General features: G+C 43.1%; 1 protein-coding gene across 6 annotated transcripts in view; it reads left to right on the top strand.

The window, feature by feature from the left end:
• Positions 1–23,264, top strand: part of LOC117359122 (WASH complex subunit 2A-like) — a 151,786-nt gene that overhangs the window by 35,213 nt on the left and 93,309 nt on the right. For all 6 annotated transcript variants that reach the window (XM_033941320.1, XM_033941319.1, XM_033941315.1 and 3 more), the window contains exons 10-15: positions 547–621; positions 7,899–8,014; positions 10,630–10,699; positions 13,645–13,710; positions 16,659–16,820; positions 18,801–18,928. In XM_033941320.1, coding sequence (XP_033797211.1) covers positions 547–621; positions 7,899–8,014; positions 10,630–10,699; positions 13,645–13,710; positions 16,659–16,820; positions 18,801–18,928 — 617 coding nt within the window. The remainder of the gene's footprint in view (positions 1–546; positions 622–7,898; positions 8,015–10,629; positions 10,700–13,644; positions 13,711–16,658; positions 16,821–18,800; positions 18,929–23,264) is intronic.

Here is a 23,264-nt window from a genome sequence, read left to right as displayed (position 1 = left end):
ACTAAAGCATGCAAGTCCTTTTTTTCAAGTATGAGTCCATATCATAGTATGCTTCCTAAGTAAAATTTGTGTGTATCTCAAAAAAGTGAAGTTGCTTACCTATAACAGGTGTTTGTACCTGTAACAGGTGTTTGCTGTAGACATCAGGGGAATGCATACACATTCTCCTGTCCACCTACTCTGTGGACAAACATCATCTTCAGTAACAACAGTTGTAGGGCAGCCTGATCAAATGGCCTAACTGGTGGGCTCCTCTAGTATAGGAACCCTTGTACATGCTCATAATGGACTAAAATTCAGCTTAGCTTAGCTAGAGGACAACTTTAGCATGTTGGCTCCTATGGTAATGTCATCAATTAGTGTGGCTGCATTCACCTGCTATCTACTGAGAATACCTGTTACAGGTAAGCAACTTTGCTCACCTTAGAAAATCAGCTGTATAAAAAAAATCAGCATTATTTGAAGCTACCTTGAGGAGTCTAGCAGTATGTATAGAGTGATCACAAAGGTGTGTAATTGCTTGTTTTATTTCTAATTTCTGTCAAGCTGTACTCCAAGCAGAAAGCAAATCTAAAAAGCAAGTCAAAGAGAAAAAAGAAGCAAGAAAATTTTCAACAGATGGTAAGACTGTTTTCTATATAACAAGTTCTGCAAGGCTAGAAAACACTGTTTCATTGCCGTCAAGAATAAACATGAATCCAGATTCTGAAACATTTTTTAAAATTATAATGTTAGACACTACCTCAGTTTCAGGAAATGCGTAAATGTTCCCTTGAGCTTAATCCCTAAGTAGGCCTGATTGTTGGCATTTAGATGTTGTGATTACTGAGTGCTAAAGGACAAAACATATTTTATAGTTACCCTGACAAAAGAATGAGAACACAAAATATTTTAACTTTTTCAGTTCACTTTTGCATGCCAGGCAGTAAAATTTTATCAAGATCTCCCAAGTCATATTAGAATGATAAAGTAAAGAAGAGGGCAAATCAAAAATTAAAGACAAAATACATTTAACAACTTTAATAGAAGTAACTGTGAGAAATTGAACATATCACTTTTCCACACACTCAACCTTAGAAGATGACGCATTTGTTGTATCATTCATCTAGCTTCTGCATTTCTACAGAGAAGTTTTTTGGCTGCTCCCAAAGCCAGATGAGCACCACTTCCTTTACTTCATCATGCTTCGTTTTTTACTCTCCGGGTTGCTGTGATGCACCCGTGTCTCGTTGCCGGTGACTGTTCTCTCCAGAATTCTTGGATCTTCTTTATACTGTCTCAGGAACTAGGTCGCAACCTTTGAACACTGTTGCTTGTGCAGATCAGTAAGCTGTTTGGGAACTCATCATGTGCAGGCTTTCCTGTATCCCAAATCATCATGCATTATGTCAAATGCAAATCCATAGCTCATATCCAAATTTGTACCTAATTGAGACACCATTATCCATCGGTCTTCTTTAATCAAGGTATCTGCCCTGCCAATGTGCGCGTGTGTGCAACCAGATTGACTTTCGTCAGTTACACCTGTTCTTCCTGCTTTAAACTTATTTATTTACTCACTCATTAACCTTTCATTGATTCATGGTGCTATGTCCATACTGAGTCGATAGCTGATGATGAATTTCTATAGGTTTTACTCCCTCTTCCCAAAGAAAGCACACTACTGCACATTGTTCTTTAATGCTGCAATCTTGCAATGGAGCATCCGTGTTTCTGACCTCATGGTTGCCACATGACTAAAGGCTGAGCGCTGGACTATACGTAGACGAACTATCCAACAGGCAATGTACGATTTTTTAAAAAGGGTTCCAGAGGAGATCTGGGATGATTGAAGTCTACAAAATCCTGAGTGGAGTAGAACGGGTACAAGTGGATCGATTTTTCACTCCGTCAAAAATTACAAAGAACAGGGGACACTTGATGAAACTTTAGGGAAATACTTTTAAAACCAATAGGAGGAAATATTTTTTCAGTCAGAGAATAGTTAAGCTCTGGAATGCATTGCCAGAGGTTGTGGTAAAAGCGGATAGCATAGCTGGTTAAAAGGTTTGGACAAATTCCTGGAGGAAAAGTCCATAGTCTGTTGTTAAGACATGGAGGAAGCCTCTGCGTGCCCTGGATCAGTAGCATGGAATGTTTTTTTACACTTTGGGCTTTGGCCAGGTACTAGTGACCTGGATTGACCACTGTGAGAACAGGCTTCTAGGCTTAATGGACCATTCGTCTGACCCAGTAAGGCTGATCTTATGTTTCTTTAGCATCTCTCAAATTTCTGAAATAGATGAATTTTTAAAGTTTTCCAAAAAGTTAATCTAATCTAATCTAACTTCAGCAGGAAGATTATTCCAAATTTTTGCAAAGGAGAAGGCAAAAGATTGACAGATCTTGCCTAAAGCTTTAATTCCCTTAATAGAAGGGAAGGCTAATTTATATTTATGAATTCCCCTGGAAAACAGAGGCTGTTGAGAATTAAACAAAAGAGCGATCAATGGGGAAAAAAATCCCATATAGAATTTTAAATGTTATGCTGGCAGATAAGACAAGCTAAAGAGCGACAAATCGCCAGGTCCGGACGGCATTCACCCAAGGATACTCAAGGAACTAAGGAACGAAATAGCTGAGCCACTTAGACAAATATGCAACCTATCCTTAAAAACTGGAGAGATTCCGAAAGACTTGAAAATAGCAAATGTCACGCCCATCTTCAAGAAAGGCTCAAGGGGAGACCCAGGAAACTACAGGCCGGTGAGCTTGACCTCGGTCCCGGGAAAGATGATGGAAGCGCTGATTAAAGACTACATCTGGGAACACATCGAAAACACTGGGCAGCTAAAGCCGAGCCAGCATGGCTTCTGCAAGGGCAGGTCATGCCTCACTAACTTACTATACTTCTTTGAGGGGGTAAACAGCCAGGTGGATAAAGGGGAATCTATAGACATCATTTACCTTGACTTCCAAAAAGCCTTCGACAAGGTACCACACGAAAGACTGCTAAGGAAGCTATGGAACCACGGGGTGCAAGGGGAGGTCCATCGATGGATCAAAAACTGGCTGGCGGACAGGAAACAGAGGGTTGGAATAAAGGGCCATTACTCAGACTGGCAATGGGTCACGAGCGGAGTTCCGCAGGGGTCGGTGCTGGGACTGCTCCTGTTCAATATATTTATTAACGACCTGGAGGCAGGAACAAAATGTGAGGTTATTAAATTTGCGGATGACACCAAACTATACAGCAGGGTTGAATGCAAGGAGGACTGCAAAAATCTCCAAAAAGATCTGACAGCGCTGGAAGAGTGGGCCAAAAAGTGGCAAATGAGCTTCAACATAGGAAAATGCAAGGTCATGCATGTAGGGAAAAAGAACCCGATGTTCACTTACAAAATGAGGGGATCACCGCTAGGGGTGAGTAACCTTGAAAGAGACCTGGGAGTGATGGTAGACACATCATTGAAGGCGTCGGCGCAGTGCGCCACAGCCTCAAGGAAGACAAACAGAATGTTGGGCATCATTAAGAAGGGTATCATGACCAGGATGAAGGAAGTCATCCTGCCACTGTATCGTGCAATGGTGCGCCCGCACCTGGAGTACTATGTCCAGTACTGGTCGCCGTACCTCAAGAAGGACATGGCGGTACTTGAGAGAGCCCAGAGAAGAGCAACTAAGCTAATAAAGGGTATGGAAGACCTCTCATATACTGACAGACTGAAGAAGCTGGGGCTTTTCTCCCTGGAAAAGCGGAGACTTAGAGGAGACATGATAGAAACCTTCAAGATCATGAAGGGCATAGAAAGAGTAGACAGGGACAGATTTTTCAAATTACGGGGAACCACAAGTACAAGGGGGCACTCAGAGAAATTGAAAGGGGAAAGGTTTAGAACAAACGCCAGGAAGTTCTTTTTCACTCAGAGGGTGGTGGATACATGGAACGCGCTACCAGAGGATGTGATAAGCAGAAGCACGCTACAGGGCTTCAAAGAGGGTCTGGGCACGTACCTGGAGGACAAAGGGATTGAGGGGTACAGATAGGAGTAGAGGTAGGTAATAGGGACAGGATTAGAGGCAGTTACAAAATTAGTCAGGGACACTGTTCAGGCAATTAGGCCTGATGGGCCGCCGTGGGAGCAGACCGCTGTGCAGGATGGACCTCTGGTCTGCCTCAGCGGAGGCAACTTCTTATGTTCTTATTTGAATTGGATTCTCCAATAAATTTGGAAGCCAGTGCAAGGCTTTCAACAAAGGAGTAACGTGATCATGGATTCTTACCAAATATCAGTTTGGCTGCTGTGTTTTGAATAAGCTTCAGCCTTTTCATGTTACACTTAAGCTATGGCTATGGCTCCTTATGCGAAGGCTTGGAAGTCGTTTCAGGAATGCTGTGCTGCACAACTTCCGTTCGAGATATTCTTGTGTTTCTCCAAGAAGGTTTGGAGAAGAACCTGGCAGTGAGCTCTCAAGGTGCATGTGAATCTTTTATATCTTGGAATATGATTTTAGATTGTAAGCCACCCAGATGGTTTTTACTCTTGGTGCGGGATAGACAGTTTTGAATAAACTTGAAAACTTGGACATTCACTTCAATGTCTATCTCAATGTTCTCCATCTTGGAGGCAAGACATTGAGAAATATGACTGATTTATCTCACTATTCCTTCTCTGATTACCTGGACCTATCTGCTGAAGAATCTTATGGAATTCCATTGGATCCATCTCCTCCATCTCCTTGCAGAAGGTCACCACTCGAAAGTCTCTTTTATGAAATTCATTAGGCAGATGGAACAATCTCTGCCAATAAAATTGGAATTGGAGACTGAGCCTAGAGCAGAGCTCTTCAATGCTTTAGACTATGATTAATGGCCAAAGGATTGTCTCAAACTTTCTTTCCATAATTTGAAAGATACTATGTTCAAAAACTGGGAAGCACACCTTCTAATCCCAGTGGCTCCACACAAGCTGGACACTTTATAGAATACAATCTTGCCCAGAATTTGATACGCCTTAATTGTAGCACCAATCCCTCCTGGTAGATTCTGCATTGAAGAAAGCAAGCAGTTCAAGAACCATAAGAATTGCTGCTGCTGGGTCAGACCAGTGGTCCATCGTGCCCAGCAGTCCACTCACGCAGCAACCCCCAGGTCAAAGACTAGTGCTCTAAAATGAGTCCAGCCTCACCTGTATACGTCCCAGTTTAGCAGGAACTTGTCCAGTTTAGTCTTGAAACCCTGGAAGGTGTTTTCCCCTACAACAGACTCAGAAAGAGCATTCCAGATCTCCACCACTCTCTGGGTGAAAAAGAACTTCCTTACGGCAGAGAGGACAGAACCTTAGATAAATTTGGACATAGAGTTTTTCAAAATACCATGTTAGCTAGTAGAATACTCAGTTGTAATTTCTGCATGACATTTATATGAAATCTCTGGTTCAAAAATTGTCTCTCTATGAACAATACATACCTGAAGACCAATTAAATGCATTTCAGTATATCTCCAATGATTTTCTGGAAATGAGGAAATATATAGCATGCTCTTGTCTTTGATGTCACCTCATGAGCACTGGCAGTATCCATCGCTATGAGAAGGCAAGCATGGCTCTAAGTGTCTGACCTAAATGCCAGTGTCTAAGAGCGTTTAGCCTGTATTCCATATCTTGGGGACAAGTTATTTGAAGTAAAAATAGAGGAGGCAACCCAAAAAAATCAAAAGGCATGAGGACTTGACTACACTGGCATCTTCAAAGCTGTCCAAGCCTAAAACATTTTTACAATATAAACACTCCTCTTACTATCCCAAACACAGATATATTCCACCCTTTGTCTTCCAGAGCTCCTCCACAAAGATGCCCCAAACAATTGTAGACTCGGCCAAAATCTTAACACTCTTTTTGACCTTCCTAGAGAGCCAAGCCAGCATAATACAACCTATCCTTTAGATTCTCCTTGTAGGAGGTCATCTCACTCACTTGTACCAATGCTGGGGCGCTTATAACAACAGATCACTGGGTCCTCAAAGTAGTGAGACAAGGTTATGCCCTTCACCTACTGAAAAGACCTCCAAATCATCTCTTTCAACTCCCATCAGATCACCCTCCCCCAGGAGCTCTCAGCCATTCTTCAGCTCAGCTCCATTGAACAAGTACAATTGCAGGACAGAGGACGAAGATTGTACTCAAAGTATTTCCTCATACCAAAAGATAACAGAGGTCTTCGTCTAATTCTAGATTTCTGTGTTCTCAGCAAATACTTTGAAGGAGAAGTTTTGCATGGTCTCTCTGGGACTCTGTTACACTGTTAGAGAAAAATGACTGGTTCTGCTCTCTAGATCTCAAAGAAGCCTACATGCACATTCCCATCCTCCCAGCTCACAGGAAATATCTTAACTTTTGAGTGGGAACACGCCATTTCCAATACAAAGTACTCCCATTTGGGCTGGCTTCTACACCAAGAGTATTCATGAAATACTTACCGTATATACTCGAGTATAAGATGAGGTACCCTTTTTCCCCCAAAAAAGGAGGAAAAAAGGTTTATTTGAATATAAGACAGGGGGTTAATATTCATGTGCCCTGCTAGGATCTGTGCTCTGCCCCCCCTCACTACCTCCCTTGCCATGTTCTGCACTCAACCCCCCTCACTCCCTGCCAGGCTCTCCACCCTATTCCTTCTCCCTCCCTGCCAGGCTATGCACCCAGCCCGCCCCCTCTCTCCTGATGTCCTGCAGGCCTCCATCTGGCCTGCTATATGACCTGGTAGGCCAGAACTGGAGGGCTCCCTCCTGTCCCATCCGACTATGCCAATTTTTATTTTTTTTTACCTCCCTCCCGCCTACCCCCGCTTACCTTTTTGAATTCTTGGTAGTCCAGCAGTGTGTATACCGGGAGGAGTGCACACCTGCCCCGCACCGAGCACCTCCCTGAATTACTGCCTTGAATTCTGGTGGCCCAGCAGTGTATCGGGCATGAACGAGTTTTCCTTGCTCCTGCCTGGCACTGAGCCGCTCACTAAATGGCTGCTGCAAGTTCTCATGAGTCCCGCGAGAACTCTGTGCAGCCATTCAGCAAGCGACTCATTGCCGGGCAGGAGCGAGGAAAGCTCACTCTTGCCCAGTATACCGCTGGGCCGCCAGAATATGAGGCGGCCATTCAGGAAGGGGCTCAGCGTGGGGCAGGAACGCGGAAAACTCACTCATGCCCAGTACACCGCTGGACCATCAGGGATTCAAAAAGGTACGCAGGGAGATTTTTAAAAAAAATTGATAAGAGTTTGCTTGGACAAAAGACAGGAGGGATCCCACCTGTCTCGGCCAACTATCCATACCAGGCTCAGCGGATGACATCACCCCCAGACACATGAGAATATCTGCTTTTTTGTGTATACATGTACTTGTATTTTTAATGCATTTCTTGTTTGATATGCTTTCTTTTTTGATTTTTGGATTTAGCTTACACTTTTTTGTTAGTAGCTAAAGGCATTTTACATTCAGGTACAGTAGGTATTTTCCTGTTCCTGGAGGGCTTACAATATAAGTTTGTATCCAAGGCATTGGAGGATTAAGTGATCACAAGGAGAGATATTGGAATGCATTTTGTTGAGTAACAGTGGTTTTATTTTTTCATTATTTTTCATTTTTTTTATTGCTCTGTATTTGATATGTTTGTTTTTATTATTTGCTTTGAACTCATTTTTTGGGTCAATGTGGAATGCAAGTATCCAGTTTTAATTAAAATAAGCAATGATTTTTCTCTTAGTAACATAGTAAATGACAGCAGATAAAGACTTGAACATCCAGTCTGCCCATAAGTTATACCCATTAAAAATGCATGATTAGATTAACTTGTCTCTTCTTTGATATGTTTTACAATCACTGAGTATATTGGTTATTTCATTTGGGGTTTTTTTTCCGCTAGATGAAGATGATGATATGTTTAAACCTCCTAAACTGACAGATGAGGATTTCTCACCCTTCAGTGACAAAGGTGGCCTTTTCAGTGGAGGGAGAGGACTATTTGATGATGATAATGAGGTTGGTAAACTAAAAATGGGATCACTACAGATGCAAATATTCAGATTCAAAATATAGGTTTTTTGCTCCAAAATCATAACAATGTTTAGTTAAAATTAGGAAATTACTAACATGCTGAAAGAGAGCAAGGCCTTGATGCACAAAAGGTTTCCTTGCAAGTAAGATTGATTTTAACCAGTCTTACTTGCAAAGGGTTCTCTGTGGCTGCTACCCATCGTAGTAGCAACCACCAAGAAACCTAAGTAAATGCATTGTTAGGAGCTCATTAGTATTTAAATGAGCTCTCCCAGCGATGCTCAAAAGGGAATCCCTTTTAGGGTCACTAATTTCTGGCTACTCTGCAGCACAATAGCTGTGCCTCTTTAAAAAACAAAGCAAACACCTGCTGCCATTCTCCTTCCCTCCCAGATGATTCATGGCTCCCCTGCTGACTCTGGAGCTGCAATAAGCCGATTAGGGCTCTGCCAGTAGGGGAAGCCAAGAATCAGCTGGGAGGAAACATCCCCCTCCCCCACTAATTTCTGCTTGCTCTTCACCCCTCCCCCCCCCCCCCCGTCATGCCATGGCAGTCAGGTTTTTAGGATATCCACAATGAATATGAATGACAAAGATTTTGAAAATCCGACTGGCCAGGTGGTCCCTGAGGACTGGGTTGAATACCACTGATCTAGAGGGCTGGATGGACCAAGCCCCCCTCAAAGACCTGGCCCCTCCTTAAATAAATGTTCCCCCCCCCAGCTTAAGGAACTGACCATTCCTCCTCCCTCCCACCTGGCAGGCTCTATGGCCCCTGACACCCCAACCCCACCCCCTGTACCTTATTTGGAAGACTAGCAGAGGGATGCCAACTCAATCCTGCCAGCAGGCCTGCCTCTTCAAAATGGCAGGCTTTCCCCTTCCTGGAATATCCTGAGATGCACTGGAATGGGCCTAAGGCCTTGCCCTGCTGATTGCAGCTTCGGAGTCTGCAGGGGAAGCCACAAATCAACTGAGAAGAAAGGAGAATAATAATAATAATAACAGCTTATATACCGCAATACCGTGAAGTTCTATGCGGTTTACAAAGATTAAGCAAAGGTACAAATTGATTGACTTTAAGAGGGGAGGAAGAAAGAGGGTTAATAGGACAGGAAATCCATTTGTGAGGAGAGAGTGATCAATAGAACAAGTTAATCGCTATAGAGGGGAGAGAGAAGAGAGGATCAGTTGTCTAGATACTTTAGGAACAGGTGTGTTTTCAGACGTTTCCTAAATTCCTCATAAGTAGTGGGCGAAAGCAATTGTTCTAGGTCTTTACCCCATGATACTGCTTGGTGCGAGAGAAGATGTTCATGGTGTTTTTTCAGTTTACAACCTCTCACTGGGGGGGAAACTAAGTTGGAATGTGAGCTTCTCTTGTGTCTGTTGGCTGAGAAGACGAAAAGGTCAGTTATATATTTAGGGGCAAGTCCGTGTAGTGCTTTGAAGCAGAAGCAGGCAAATTTAAACTTTACGCGTGCTTCCATTGACAGCCAATGCAGCTGCCGGTAGTAGGGTGTCACGTGGTCAAACTTCCTCAGCCCAAAGATCAGTTTGACCGCTGCATTTTGCATCAATTGTAAACGCTGCATGTTCTTTTGGGAAATTGCTAAATAGGTGATGTTACAGTAGTCAAGTAGACTCTGTACGAGGGATTGGACTAGGGTTCTGAATGCCGCTGTATCAAAATAAGCTTTAATGGATCTGAGTTTCCAGAGAGTGAAAAATCCCTTTTTGATCAAGGAGTCCACCTGGTCTCTCATGGTTAGGCACTGATCCAAAGTTACACCTAGTATCTTTATGGTAGGTTGGATAGGGTAATTAAGATTATTGATACATAGTGGTGATTTGGTGTCAAGCGGATGTGGCGAAGCAACGAAGAAAGTTGTCTTTTCTGAATTAAGTTTGAGCCTAAAGGTTGTCATCCAGTGCTCCATCACGTTTATGGCTTCTGAAGCTTTAGGAATAGTTTCAGAGATAGAATTAACAAATGGGATGATGATCGTAAAATCATCTGCATAACTAACTAGTTTTATCCCTAACTGGGTTAGCTGCTGAGAATGGTGGTGGGTGGTGGGTTTTTTTTTTTTTGTTGTTGTTGTTTTAAGTATGAGGAGCTGTGCTAGCGATTGCTCTTCTGATCAAGCAAGGGCACAGTTCCTCCCCCTTTTACTGGCACTGCTCCACATGAATAGCATGTTCCACATGAATAACATGTTCATGCTATTTGTGCTGAGCATTGTCTGTTGGGAAAAAGAATTCCCGCCACTGTAATTTTTCACATGGCACTGGAATGTTGTGCATCAGGCCCCAAGTCAGGAAACTGCAGAGCCTTATAACAGAATGAGGCTTAAGAAGCCTAAGTTTCAAAGATGAATTGTCATTGCATGCTAATTCAGAGGCTCCTAAATCTGCACTGCTGCTTTTGCCTTCAAATATTTCTCATGCATATTCATTATGGGTATTCTGAAAACTAATTGACTGGGTTTCCTCAAAACAGGTTTGAGAACATCTGCTCTAATTGGTACCTCTGAATTCCTTTATAAAAAGTTAATTGTTTCATATCTGTTGTCTGTACCTTTTTTTATTTTAACCAGAGTGATCTTTTTGCTGAGGCTCCAAAACAAGATGATAAAGAAAAAGAAGCCAAGTTCATAGTGAATGAAAGTAAGGATGAATTAGTTAACGCTTTTCTTTTAAAGCCTTCACTGGTAGTTTGAAAAGAGACATTTTTAAAATAGAATTGCATAGTTCAGCTCCCCCTCCCGATTTGGTTATTTGTGATTTTTTTTGTGCCGGATTTTTTGCCCCCAGATCTTACTTCCCTCCTGTGTCCCCGACCTTACCTGGTGGTCTAGCGGTGACACGGGGCAGGAGCTATCTTCCTACGCTCCTACCCCGTGCAGAGCCGTCATCAAAATGACTGCCGAGACTACAACGGGAACTCACGACAGCCATTTTCATGATGGCTCTGCACGGGGCAGGAGCGTAGGAAGATCGCTCCTGCCCCTCATCACCACTAGACCACCAGGTAAGGTCAGGGACACAGGAGGGAGGCTGGGATGGGTCAGAGCCGGTCCAAAAACTTATTTGCGGTTTTTCCCTATTCGCAGACCGGCTCTGCACCTAACCCCCTGCGAATATTGAGGGCCTGCTGTAGTTTGTGATTAGGATTCAAGTATCTTCAGGTTCTAAGGTTCGAGTCACTGTTAGCTCACAGCTGATTTTGCCACCATGCATTTCCTCTTTCACTACTGGCAAGGCTTGAGTCCTATCGCCAGATTGCTCTTTTTCTCTTTCAATGCAGGAAGGGGGGTGAGGGACTGTTGATGGTTCACATGATGTCACTGCAGCTGCTCATTTCTCCTCATGTACCCCACAGGGTTTGAGTTCCTTACAACCCCTACCACTACCCACTTTGTTTCTTCTTTTAGTGATTCCAGCTCTTCTTTGGGTAATGGGGCATGGCCTTTCTACTATCCTGTTTCTTCCTTGCAGTTGTTTGTTGTTGTTGGTGGGTTTTTTTAATTCCTACTCGTTGGTCCGTGTGTCAGTTGCCTCTATTTGTCCTAGGTATCGTTTATTGCCACCTCCTGGAGCCACTAGCAAACACTCACAAGAAGCCAATCAACCCCCCCTTCACACTTTCTTCTTCTTTTGCCTATTCAGAGCACATCTCTCATTTCCTTCCCTTTCAAATGCCTAGTGTTACCAGATGTCTGGTTTTCCCTGGACATGTTCTCTTTTTGAGGACTTGGAAGGGAGTCTGGGCGACTTTTCTATTTTGCTATTTTTGTCCAGAGAGACTGGACATCTGGAAATCCTACATTGCAAGGCCCCCTGCCCTGCCCTCCCCCCCCCCTTCATCTTCATTGCAAGGCCTGCACACCTATCTGGAGTCCCTTACCCCCACCCCCGTGAGATCCAATGCTTGCTCACCATTCTTCCAGCAGTGCTGCTCGATCTTTTCGGCTGTAGGCAGCATGAATGAAGTAAACATGCTGTCTTCTGTGATCCAGAAGCTTTTCCTCTGTTACTGCTTCCTGCCCCTGAATAGGTGGGAAGCAGTTGCAGAGAGAAAGCTTTCAGGTCGCAGGAGGCAGCATGTTTACTTCACTTACACTGCCTGCGGCCCAAAGAATTAGAGCAGCACCACCGGGAAGAAGTATGAGCACACACTGGATCCTGGGGTGGGGAGGGTAACAGATGCTGGCAGGGCTGTGGAGTCGGAGTCGAGGAGTCTGAGTCGGAGGAAATTTTGGGTACCTGGAGTTGGAGTCAGAAGTACAAAAAACTGAGGAGTCGGAGTAGGAACACTTATCTACCGACTCCATTTTTGAACTTGGCATACCAATCACGAGCGATTCTTTCAGCTATAGCACCCACTATATACACAGCACAAATGTTGCGAGCAGCTTCTGCGGCCTTAGAACCTTGATTAAAAGCAAAAAGAAGGTGGTGTCAAAAATGCTCATTTCTCTCAACTTGACATTCCATTTTAACAATCTGAAAATTAACCAGTGCTGTGGAGTCTGAGTCGAGGAGTCAGAGTTAGAGGAAATTTTGGGTACCTGGAGTCGGAATCGGAGTCTGAAGTACAAAAAACTGAGGAGTCGGAGTCGAAACATTTATCTACCGACTCCATAGCCCTGGATGCTGGACCGTGGGGATGGAGGAGTTGAAGAAAGGGAAGGGGCAGATAGAGATGCCAGACTATGAGAGGGGGTAGGAGGGAAGGAGAGAGATGTTAAGACAACTGGATAGGAAAGGGGGAGGAAGAGGAAAAAGATGTACCAGGACAGCTGGCTCCTCCTCAGCATTATTAGCAAAGTATGTCAAATTTTTGTTATATTCCACAATAAAGTGCAGATATTGAAGGGTTATTTAATAAAATACTGCTAGTTTTTGCATAAAATTTTTTTTTTCATCAATGCTGAGTGTGAAAACATAAAAGTTATAGCTATAATACCAAGAAATTTGCTCCATTAAGCAAAAATAGCAAATTTTAAGAAAAATTGAGCTTTGTGTAATCAGTGGCTTTGAGCAAACCCAGAATGGGCTTTAAAAAATTTTTTAAAATTATTTTCTGATCAAGCAAAATCAGATTCATAGGAAAAACTTCAAGTCACACAGTTTTTCCAACTTTAGGTTTTTCTGGACAACCCTAAATTGTATAGAAAGTAAAGGTCAACTAGTAAATTGCAGGTGAGAAATCATTTTGTGGAACCAAGGGAAAAGGATAAGCATTAGTTTATCTAGAAGAAAATCCTTTGAAAGAAAATCCACCTTCAATGGATAAAATATACATGGTATGAACTGCTAGACAGATCAAAGTATGCATGAAAGTTTTAGCTTAAAATTTCAATTTATTGTTTCATATGCTCATACTTCTACATTGGGTGGATTTTTAGAGAGAAATGGCTGAAGGAGCTTCATTTTAGAATGATATTGTGGTCTGATTGCAAGTCTTAAAGTCTGTTTCAAAATTGCCCTCAATATATATTAATGACTACAGTTATATATAATATTCAAGCTAGTCACCAGTGAATTAAATTCAGAAAGAAGCTGTATAGATATTCATGGGTATATAATATATATATATTTTTCAATAGATAAAGAACAAAAGCCATCCAGTCCATTAAAGAAGGTGCCTGTGGGTGCTGTGTCACTTTTCCCAGGTATGATTCATTTACCTGTAGTTTTTACTTAAAGGCTAGCTTGTTATAATTAAGTATAGATAAATCAATTAAAAATGAATCTAAAGAAAACTTTTTAAGGGGGTCTTTTACTAATGGTTGGCACCAGGTAATGCTGTTGCCTTGCATTGTTTGCCTCAGACTATATTTTATTCCTATGTGCCGTGCAACAGGTAATGTGCAATACACGACCCCTAAATTAATTTTAAAATTAAGTGCAATAATATGAGGATGTCCATAATTTTAGCAGATGGAAAGAGTAAGTGTGGCTCACATTCACTCAGGCAATGACCCCTAAGTCTACTGAATGAGACAAACATCTTACTCCTCTCATGGAAATCTTTCAGGTCTTTGTACAGCCAAAATTCTCTTTTACAATGAATTAATATTCTAGTGCAGTAGAGATGGTATGCTGAACCAAGAGTTTTCCATCTACTTTGCTTCATTGCAGCAAAATACTGATCACTGTTTTCAGTTCCCCCTCCTCCTCCCTGCTTTCTACTGCCCCCAGTCAATTATTTCCGGTGCAATAGGCGGGACATTCAGACAGATGGGTAGTGCCCCCATGGCCGCATGCCATCTGCAGATGGAATCTACTCCGAATTTTTTCTCTGTGCCTCTGCTATACTTCACTGTGCTCTCTAGTTGTGGTATTCTGCTCTCTCTTTGTTATTTTATTTGGTGTTTTTAGTCCTTATTTTTCGGGATTCTTGTGCTGTGAGCTTTGCCTGCATTGAGAATACAAACTTCAGTCTGTAGGTGATAAGCCAATCCCAGTGGGTACCTGTTAGCCAGCCTGCTTAGTTTTCTTTGGAGCTCATGGCCATCCCTGAAGTTGTCTCGCCTACTGTTAAGCAGGAGTTGAGTGCAGGCTATTAGGCACCCTTAGGAGGCTTGTCAGTGTCTCAAAGGGTGCTGGCTACATCATCTCACTTCCACCCGTCCCGTTGCATGCCTATCGGGCCGAAGCGGGGAGATGCAGTCAGGCATCAGGTCCTGGAAAGCTTTTCAGTTATGGTGTGCAAAGGTGCAAGTGGAATCTGATAGGGCTTCCATCCCAGTGATTCTAGCATTCCTGCAGGTCAGACTAGAAAAAGGCCTAGCAGTCTCATCTCTCAAGGTTCAGATGGCTATACAGTTGCTGGTGTCCCACCCAGCTGTCACACGAGTCTTGAGTAGGGCACTCAACTTGCATCCTCCATTGCATCAACTGCTTTAGTTTTGGAATCTTAATGTTGTTGCTCTGTTTGTCTCTCTTGGGCTCCAGATGAGTCTCTGCTGGATGCATCCCTCTTGAATCTTACAGTCAAATCTGTTTTTGGTTGCCATTGTTTCTACGAGGCGGATCTCAGAGATACAAGCTCTCTCCTGTAAAGAAACATTCTTCTGTTTATGGAGTCCAGTGTTTCTCTGCGGACGGTACCTTCCTTTCTGATGAAGGTGGTTTCTGTCAATCAAGAGATTCGTTTTACCTACCTTTCACTCCACCAATTTGGCAAAGCAGGACTGGATTTTGTTGAGATTGGATATGCGAAGAGTCCTACTCCACTACCTGGAGAGGACCAATGATTCCCAGCTCTCCTTCCACCTTTTTTGTGCTAACCAGTCAGTCAAGGCAAGGCAAACCAGCTTCTATGGCATCGAGTGCTAAATGGATTCGTATGGCAATTTCTTCTTCCTATATTGTTTATAGGAAACGGCCCCCAATTTCTATCGCAGCTCGTTCAACTATAGACATGGCTGCTTCTTGGGTGGAATCATGGGTTGTTGTACCTGATAGAATCTGTAGAGCAACTACCTGGTCTATTCTCCTCACCTTTACGAGGTTCTAGAGTGGATATGGTGATTCAAGAGGATGCCACTTTTGGGTTCTCAGTACTGTGGGCAGACTCGTTAGTCCTTCCCTAAACGTCTGCCACTGCTTTGGTACATTATCTACAGTACAGAATCTTATGTCTTTGCAGCAGAATGGAAGATTAGATTCTTACCTCATTAATCTTCTTTCTGTTATAAGACAGGATTCTGTATGGCCCACCCCATGCAGATTTTTGATTTGCCTGATTTCTTTCTCAGACATTGCCAGTGTCCCTTATAAGACTACTTCTCCTGTCTTTAAGATTCATAAGAGACAATTACAGAAACATGAAGACACCTATTCCCTTTATCCTTTGGGGGTTTGAGGGGTTTTCCTGGGTGCACTTAGCAAGCTGGTTCCTTGCTGCTCAGGTTAATTTGTGGTTTATTGTTGATTGTAGTTAAATCATTGTTCTCTTGTCTTAAGTTATAGAATGGAACAGAATCTGGTTTGTTGCTGGTGAAGCTCCCTATGTCCCTCCTTTTCTTCTCTGTTTCAGTGGAGTTTGATTGCTTTGGCACTAACTGAAGGGAGCGCTATTCTCCACCGCTGAAGAGGAGTTGGAAGATTTTAGTGACACCCTTCTGCAAAGTTCGTAACTACAGGGAAGCAACAGTTACAGCACAGAATCCTATGTAGTATAACAGAAAGAAGATTAATGAGGTAAGAACCTAATCTTCCAATACATAAATGTGGCAAGGGCCCACATAACTTGCTATATTATATGTTGCATATAAAAATAAGGGTCCCATCCATTAACTGCCTATGTGTACAGCCTTTGTATTTACATGCTATAAAATTTAATATTTACCCTTACAGAATAGCGCATAATTGCCTGCTAGCATGTGCAAGTGTATGCTTAACCGCTAAAGTGCTAGTATTCTGTAAATTTATAGGTGCAAGTGGCAGGTAAATGTGTGCATCCAGTTACAGAATTACCCTTTCGGGTCGCAATTCTGTAGCTGGGTGCCACAAGCTAGATGACTAGATAACAGCGTGCTGAGCTCTACTAGCATCTGGGTGCCAAGGTTCCCTTGCATAGTCACAAAACTTTCTACTTTCCTTTTTATCACAGGTGGTGAGGATGTCTTTAGGTCTTCTTCAGTTCTAGCAGAGAAAGAAAAAAAGAAACCAGTGGCACGGAAACATGACATGGTTCCTAAGCAAGCAGGAAGTTCCAGTCTTTTTGATGATGATGACATTTTTGGTGACTCAAATACCAAAACTTCAAATCCTGGTAATTTTTTGTGTATGGCCTATAGGATGTTATGTTGTGTACATTCCACTTTAGCTGTGGATTTTTTATATTTGTGCAGTCTCTTCTGTAATCAGCAGATCTTTCCTTCTCATGGCAAGGCTTTCTCTCCATTGGCTGGGCAGGAATCTACTTATAGTCATGTTTTCAAGGTTTCCAGAATGAATGTGCATAAGACTTACATATGTAGCAGTTTCTTGTATATTAGGAATAACCTAGAAACCAGAGAGGCTGCATGAAATCATTGAATAGCAGAACATTTGAGACACCTAACAGGACATCTTCAGAACATACAGGAACACCATTTAAAACATACCAACTGATATTCATCCTGGGGCGGTCATCTTTTTTTTTTTTTTTAAATGCCTACCCTCACTGGCACTAGCACTAAATATCTGGGGAAAACTGAAAGGGCCCTGGCTGCTGGAGCCTATGTGGGTCCTAGCCGATATTCAGCCAGGGCCCAAATAACTTTTAAGTTCCCTGATCCCCCCCAAGAAAGTTCCCCCTCCCTCCAACCCATGAGTCACAAACCTCCTTCCATCCCCTGTATCAGTTGTCTTTCCCTCCCACAGGCCTCCCTAATATACATGCTGGTCCAGTGGGGTTGATGCGAGCAGGAGCGAAGACCATTTGCTCTTGCCCCTTGTGGCTGCTAAAAGAGCACAGCTGCCCAACCTCTAGCAGCAGCTCATGGTACTCGTTTAGTATTGTTGTACTAATCACCTTTGTTTTACTTCAAGCACAAATTACAACACAAGTTGATGTGGTTAAGTGAACACTCAGACCCACAGCTGAGGTCCGGTGAAACAAGTTCACGGAGCAGCTATTAAGGAGACCATCATTGTTGTTCACAGTCTCCTCCACCAAACAAAGACTAAATAACAGCACATAAACTTGAAGAAAAGAAAATAATAAATTTGACAGCAACTTAACTTTGAATGGTGTGGATGATACACATAACTGTTCCGGGCTCCTCCGTTTATTCACAATACCGACCCCCCAACCTAGGTTTCACCCGCTGGCTTCTTCAGGAGGGGTACGGCACAAACACTCCATACTGCTCACACACGCACTGCTGACAACAGTGTCCTGGTTTATCCCAGGACAAGCAAGCAGCATATTCTTACACGTGGGTGATGTCACCGACGGAGCCCCGGTACGGACCACTTTAAAAGTGCTTCGCCACTTTAAAACTTTAGAAGGTTTGTGATAGCCCGCATCTTGCATGCGCGAGTGCCTTCCCGCCCAACGCAGGGTACACGTCTCCTCAGTTAAGATAAACTAGCTAAGAAGCCAACCCGGGGAGGAGGGTGGATTGTGAGAATATCTGCCTGCTGTCCCTGGATAACACCTGTTACGGTAAGTAATTGTGCTTTATCACAGGACAAGCAGGCAGCATATTCTCACACATGGGTGACCTCCAAGTTAACCAGAATGGGATGGTGGGAGAGTTGGCCTTCAAGAAAATAAATATTATCATACAAACTGGCCGAAGCGCTCATCCCGTCTGGAGTAAAAATTCCAGACATTAATGAGAGGTGAATGGGTGAACTGAGGACCAAGGGACAGCTGTATAGAAATCCGAAAGAGAAGTAAAGCAAGGAAAACTACAGAAAACTGCCCTAGCTCAGACTGTATAGGCTGTGACCTGACTCACCAGGTACAGACCAGGTTGAGCAAAAAGAGAACAAAATACAGATAACCAAACAGTGAGAAATCGGTTCCTCAGAAACAAAAAGTCCCTAACTTGTTAGAATCAAATGAGACAAGAGTTTGGGGAAAAGTCATACAAGTGCTGGTCCTGGTGATGTAAAAAGCCAAGAGCACTTATAGACTAGCTGTCAAAAGTTCTTCCTTGTAATAATATCATATTTGCTAAATGTATGCTTTAGTGCAGTTTAGTACTGCCTCAGATTTGCTTTTGATTTATTGGTGTGTCCTCTTACAATAACCCCATAGCTGATCTCTTTGTGGATGAAGATGCGAATAGTAACTTGTTCCAGGGAAGGGTCAGTGTCCCACCTACTGCCCTTGAGGACACAGCTAAGGAAAGAGAACGGCCTAAAGAAAATATTACGAAGAATAAGGTAATTATCAAAAAAAAAAAAAAAAAAAGCAAATCTTTTCCCAACAAAACTTGAAAGCCTAAGATGTGATTAATAAATGTTCTCTAACAGCTTGTATGTTAGTCTTATAAGGGGTAATTTTATAAAGGTTTTCATGTATAAACCTTGTATATATACAAAATTAACCCAAGTATGGTTTAGATTTGGAACCAGAGTGGAGTCATAAAGTAAGCATGTAACTTCTAAAATATGCTCTGCATACATATTTCAGCTGTGTACACTTAACATCAGCTCTAAAACAGATGTAAATATACGTGGCTGCATTTTAACTATAATTTTGGAAGTTTTTTTGCTGCTATTATATAAATATACCTAGACACCTATGTATATTTATAGAATAGCTTCAAAATAGATAGCTACTTGGTCTCTCAGCCTAGTCTACCTTTTTTAAATAGTAACTGATTCACTGTTTTTAGATGGGTGAGAAACCTTGTGAAATTGGTCATAAGTGCATGCACAAACACATTCAGAAAGGCTCATTTAGCTTTTATCCAATTTTTTTTCTTATCTAAGGGGTAAATAATAGTGAGTCCAGGGGGCTATGGTAAATTTAGCATCAAGTTGGGGATTAGTGGTTAATGTTTAGCATATCAGCAGTATTAGGCACACTAATTTTTAACAAGAAGGATCTCCAGGTGGCTTTTTTTTTTTTTTTTTTGCTCTTAACATTTGAGACATCTTTTGAGCTCCCCCTATCCCTCCATTTCTCTTTGCCCTCTAATAGCCAACACTTGCTTCCAGGTCTTCTGACACTTCGATCTCCATCAACAAGCAATAAAAAATGTGAATATAACATGAAATGTACCACTTAGTAGCATCATTTTGCTCCATTGGCAAGCAGGGTTGAGTCAGGTTCACAAGTGAATGATCTCATCATTCACTGCCATCATTGATTTTTTTGTTTTTTCATCTTGCTGAAATCAGGGTACAAACCCTATCCAATGACTGACTTGAAAGATCAGGAATTTGGAGACAATGTTCAAAGTGATAAAAGTCCCTCAAGAGACACTCTTGAAGAAATTAAACGGCTATGGAATAGAAGGCAATGTCCTATTGTGGATTAGGTTGCTGGATTTACAGGCTTATATAGCAGGAAATAAGAGACAAGCAGCAACATACAGTTTAAAATTTTTGTTTGTGCTTTTAATGTTACTATGTTTATTTAATAGTTTATGTATGTATAGTTGTAATCCACTTAATTTTTAAACAGACTATTAATTCTTTTAAATTTAAATAAATACATTTACAGCGGTACCTCGGTTTACGAGTGCACCGGTTTGCGAGTGTTTTGCAAGACGAGCAAAACATTCGCAAACTTGGTGCCTAGTAAACCGAGCTTGCCTTGCTGTACGAGCACACTCCCCCCCCCCCCCCCCCCCCGCGAACCGGCACCTTCCCCCCTGCGATCCGGCACCCCACCGCCGCCATCGGGTACCCCCCACCCCCCCCCCCCCCCCGCCGCAACCTGAGATCCCCCAACCCACCTGAACCCTCTTACTTCCAGTGTAGCCTCTGCATCGGCATCGACACCAGCAAGTCCTGTGCCCAAAAATCTGCTTCCTGTGCCAGAACTAAAAAGGGCATTTCAGGAGGAGTGTTGAGGTCGGGATTTGGGCGGGACGATGGCCGTCCAAGACTTATTTATACTGCATGTATAACCGAAAGTTTTACAACACTGCCAAGACAGAACTTGGATATCGTGACTTAGGCCATCTAAAACCAGGACTAAGTCCACAGAAAGTATCCAAAGTGACCAGATAAGCACTACAGACACAAAGTACAGACCCCCACACATTGCCCTAGTGATCACTGCCACCCCCCACCCCCATAAAAATCATAATAACAACTTTACATATATGCCTCCAGAACATCAGCGCCTGGCATATAGTAGAGTTGCACAGAGGTGGCTTAAGTGGTCTTGGGGGTGGGTTAGTGAACCATGGAGAGGAGGACCCAGGCCCATAAGCCACTCTAATCACTGCGTTCATGGTGAAAAATGTGCATCCCCCCAAACCCTTTTGTACTGCTATATAAGTGACTCCTGCAGCCACATTACTGAAGCATTCATCAACTCACACTGGCTCCCAATCCAGGAAAGAATACTATTCAAATTCTACTGCATACTATTTAAAACTATTAACGGAGACAGCCCAACCTACCTGAACAACCAACTCATCCATAATACCTCAACCAGACATAGAAAAACTCACAACCCATTCACACACCCACCAATCAAAGAAGTTAAATGGAAAAAACTTTACGACGGCCTCCTAGACACCCAAGCAGCAAAACTAGATAACCAAATCTCCAAACTACTGACAATAACCACAGACTACAAGTTATTCAGAAAAGAAATAGAAACCATACTCTTCAAGAAATCCCTGAATAAGTCTTAACATCACGAACTCCTCCTATCTTCTTCCTGACTCTTCGAAACTACCTGCCCTATTCTTTACCTTCGTGTCGAGGTTCCAAGGGGACGGAGGTTTCAGTCAGGGCCTGTCCAACTGGCAGCCAGAAGATCCTGAAGATTGGACTGTTTGGATAAAATTTGAGGCAGAAATTCCTTTCCCTTCACTTCAGCTGTAGAGACAGAGCTGACAAGCAGACATGGCTGAGACTGTGAGTACAGTCCCATTATTTCCTATGGGAAAAGGGGGGGTTTCTAAAAACATCATTTTTGGCAATTTCTGGGGGTAGGGTTCAGGTCTCCCACCTCCAAAACTCCTATTTCAACGTTTTTTAATTTTTTCAAATAGTCTCCATGGACCGTTTTTGGTACAATTTTTATCCCAGGACAAGCAGGCAGCATATTCTCTACATGTGGGTGACGTCATCCACGGAGCCCCGATGCGGACAGCTTTTCAAGCAAACTTGATTGAAGATTTCAACTTTGCTGGTGCTGCACCACACGTGTGTGCCTTCCTGCTCCACTAGAGGGCGCATCCCCTCCTCGTGGTCTTCAGTTCTTAGTTTTCCGCGGAGCCAGAAAGCCTTGTCGTTTTTCTCTCCATGTGTTCTGTGCCTTTCTAGCACCGCGGCTTCTTTGTTTTGTACTGGGAGTCGCTGTGCGCCTTTTTGCCTTCGTTGTTCGTCAAAAAAAAAAGTATAACATCCGTTCGGACCTGGCATCCGGGGACTTCTGGGTTACCGTGGCCGCTGGGCCTCGATCGGCTGCAGCCTGTTTTTCCTATGTCCCGGCCTCTTACCAGATTTAAAAAGTGCACCCAGTGCGGTCCATCACCAACCCGCCTCAGTGGTGTATCTTGTGCCTGGGGGGCTGACCATCCGACCGACGCTTGTCCCAGGTGTGCGACTTTTCAGAACCGTGCCCTGCTTTTCAGAGTCGTCGGGCCCGCAAGGCTGAACTTTTTGCTGTGGAACAGCCCTGGCTTCGGCTCCGGTCTCAGCCTCGACCTTGATCTTTTTTACAGCTTCTTTTTTCTGCTTTTTAACCCCTCAATTTTGCAAAAAAACATTAAGGATGGACTCCTCAGCCTCTGATCAGATGAATTCATGTGTGGATTATGCCAGACTGCTGGCACAAATAGGGAGAGAGTGGGAGCTTTGGGCTTCGCCCCCTCCAGGTCCTCTAGGGCTGGGGAATCGATGTGGGTCCAGCAATTGAGCAAAAAATCTCACCCAGTATCAATTTTTGGCGAAAGTGCAGAACACATGCAGTGATGTTCAGTTGCTTTTGGACTCAACTGTAGGGGGCTCTGTGTACCTCGGCTATGTAGGAGGAACAGAAAACCAATGTGTGTAGCTTTCTGCAAGATCCAGTTTGTGGGTACAGATTGAACACCTACTATATAGACTCCTCCATGGATTAACCAAAAAGATACAACCCTAATCTTCCACTTGAGTATAAACTGAGGGCTTATTATATTCCACCTTACCTTTTCTGTGTTGTCAGGTAGAGAATGACACGGTGACAAAATTCATCACTGTTCCTGTCCCCGTGGATAATCACGGGAAGCCATCTCCATGTCATTCTTTAAGGAGAAAGGGAAGAATCAGTATGAATGGGCACAACCATTGACCCTCAAGTAAAGAATGCTGGTGTATAAAGACTGGGGTTGAGATACACTAAAGAATAACACGGAATTGTTTCCCGTAGTTATCTGCGTGGACAGGAACAGTGATGAATTTTATCATTGTGTCATTCTGTAGTGTCAAGCATTCCTACCACTCTCCCTCCCGATAGTGATCCTCCACTGCCCCCTCCCACCATTGGTGCCCCCCTCCTTGAATTGACAGACTTCTGCAGCTGTCAGCCCCCCTCCTCCCGTGAACC

The sequence above is a fragment of the Geotrypetes seraphini genome, chromosome 4, assembly GCF_902459505.1.
Source record: "Geotrypetes seraphini chromosome 4, aGeoSer1.1, whole genome shotgun sequence".
NCBI lineage: Eukaryota > Metazoa > Chordata > Amphibia > Gymnophiona > Dermophiidae > Geotrypetes > Geotrypetes seraphini.
This window is presented reverse-complemented; position numbering and strand designations above follow the sequence as displayed.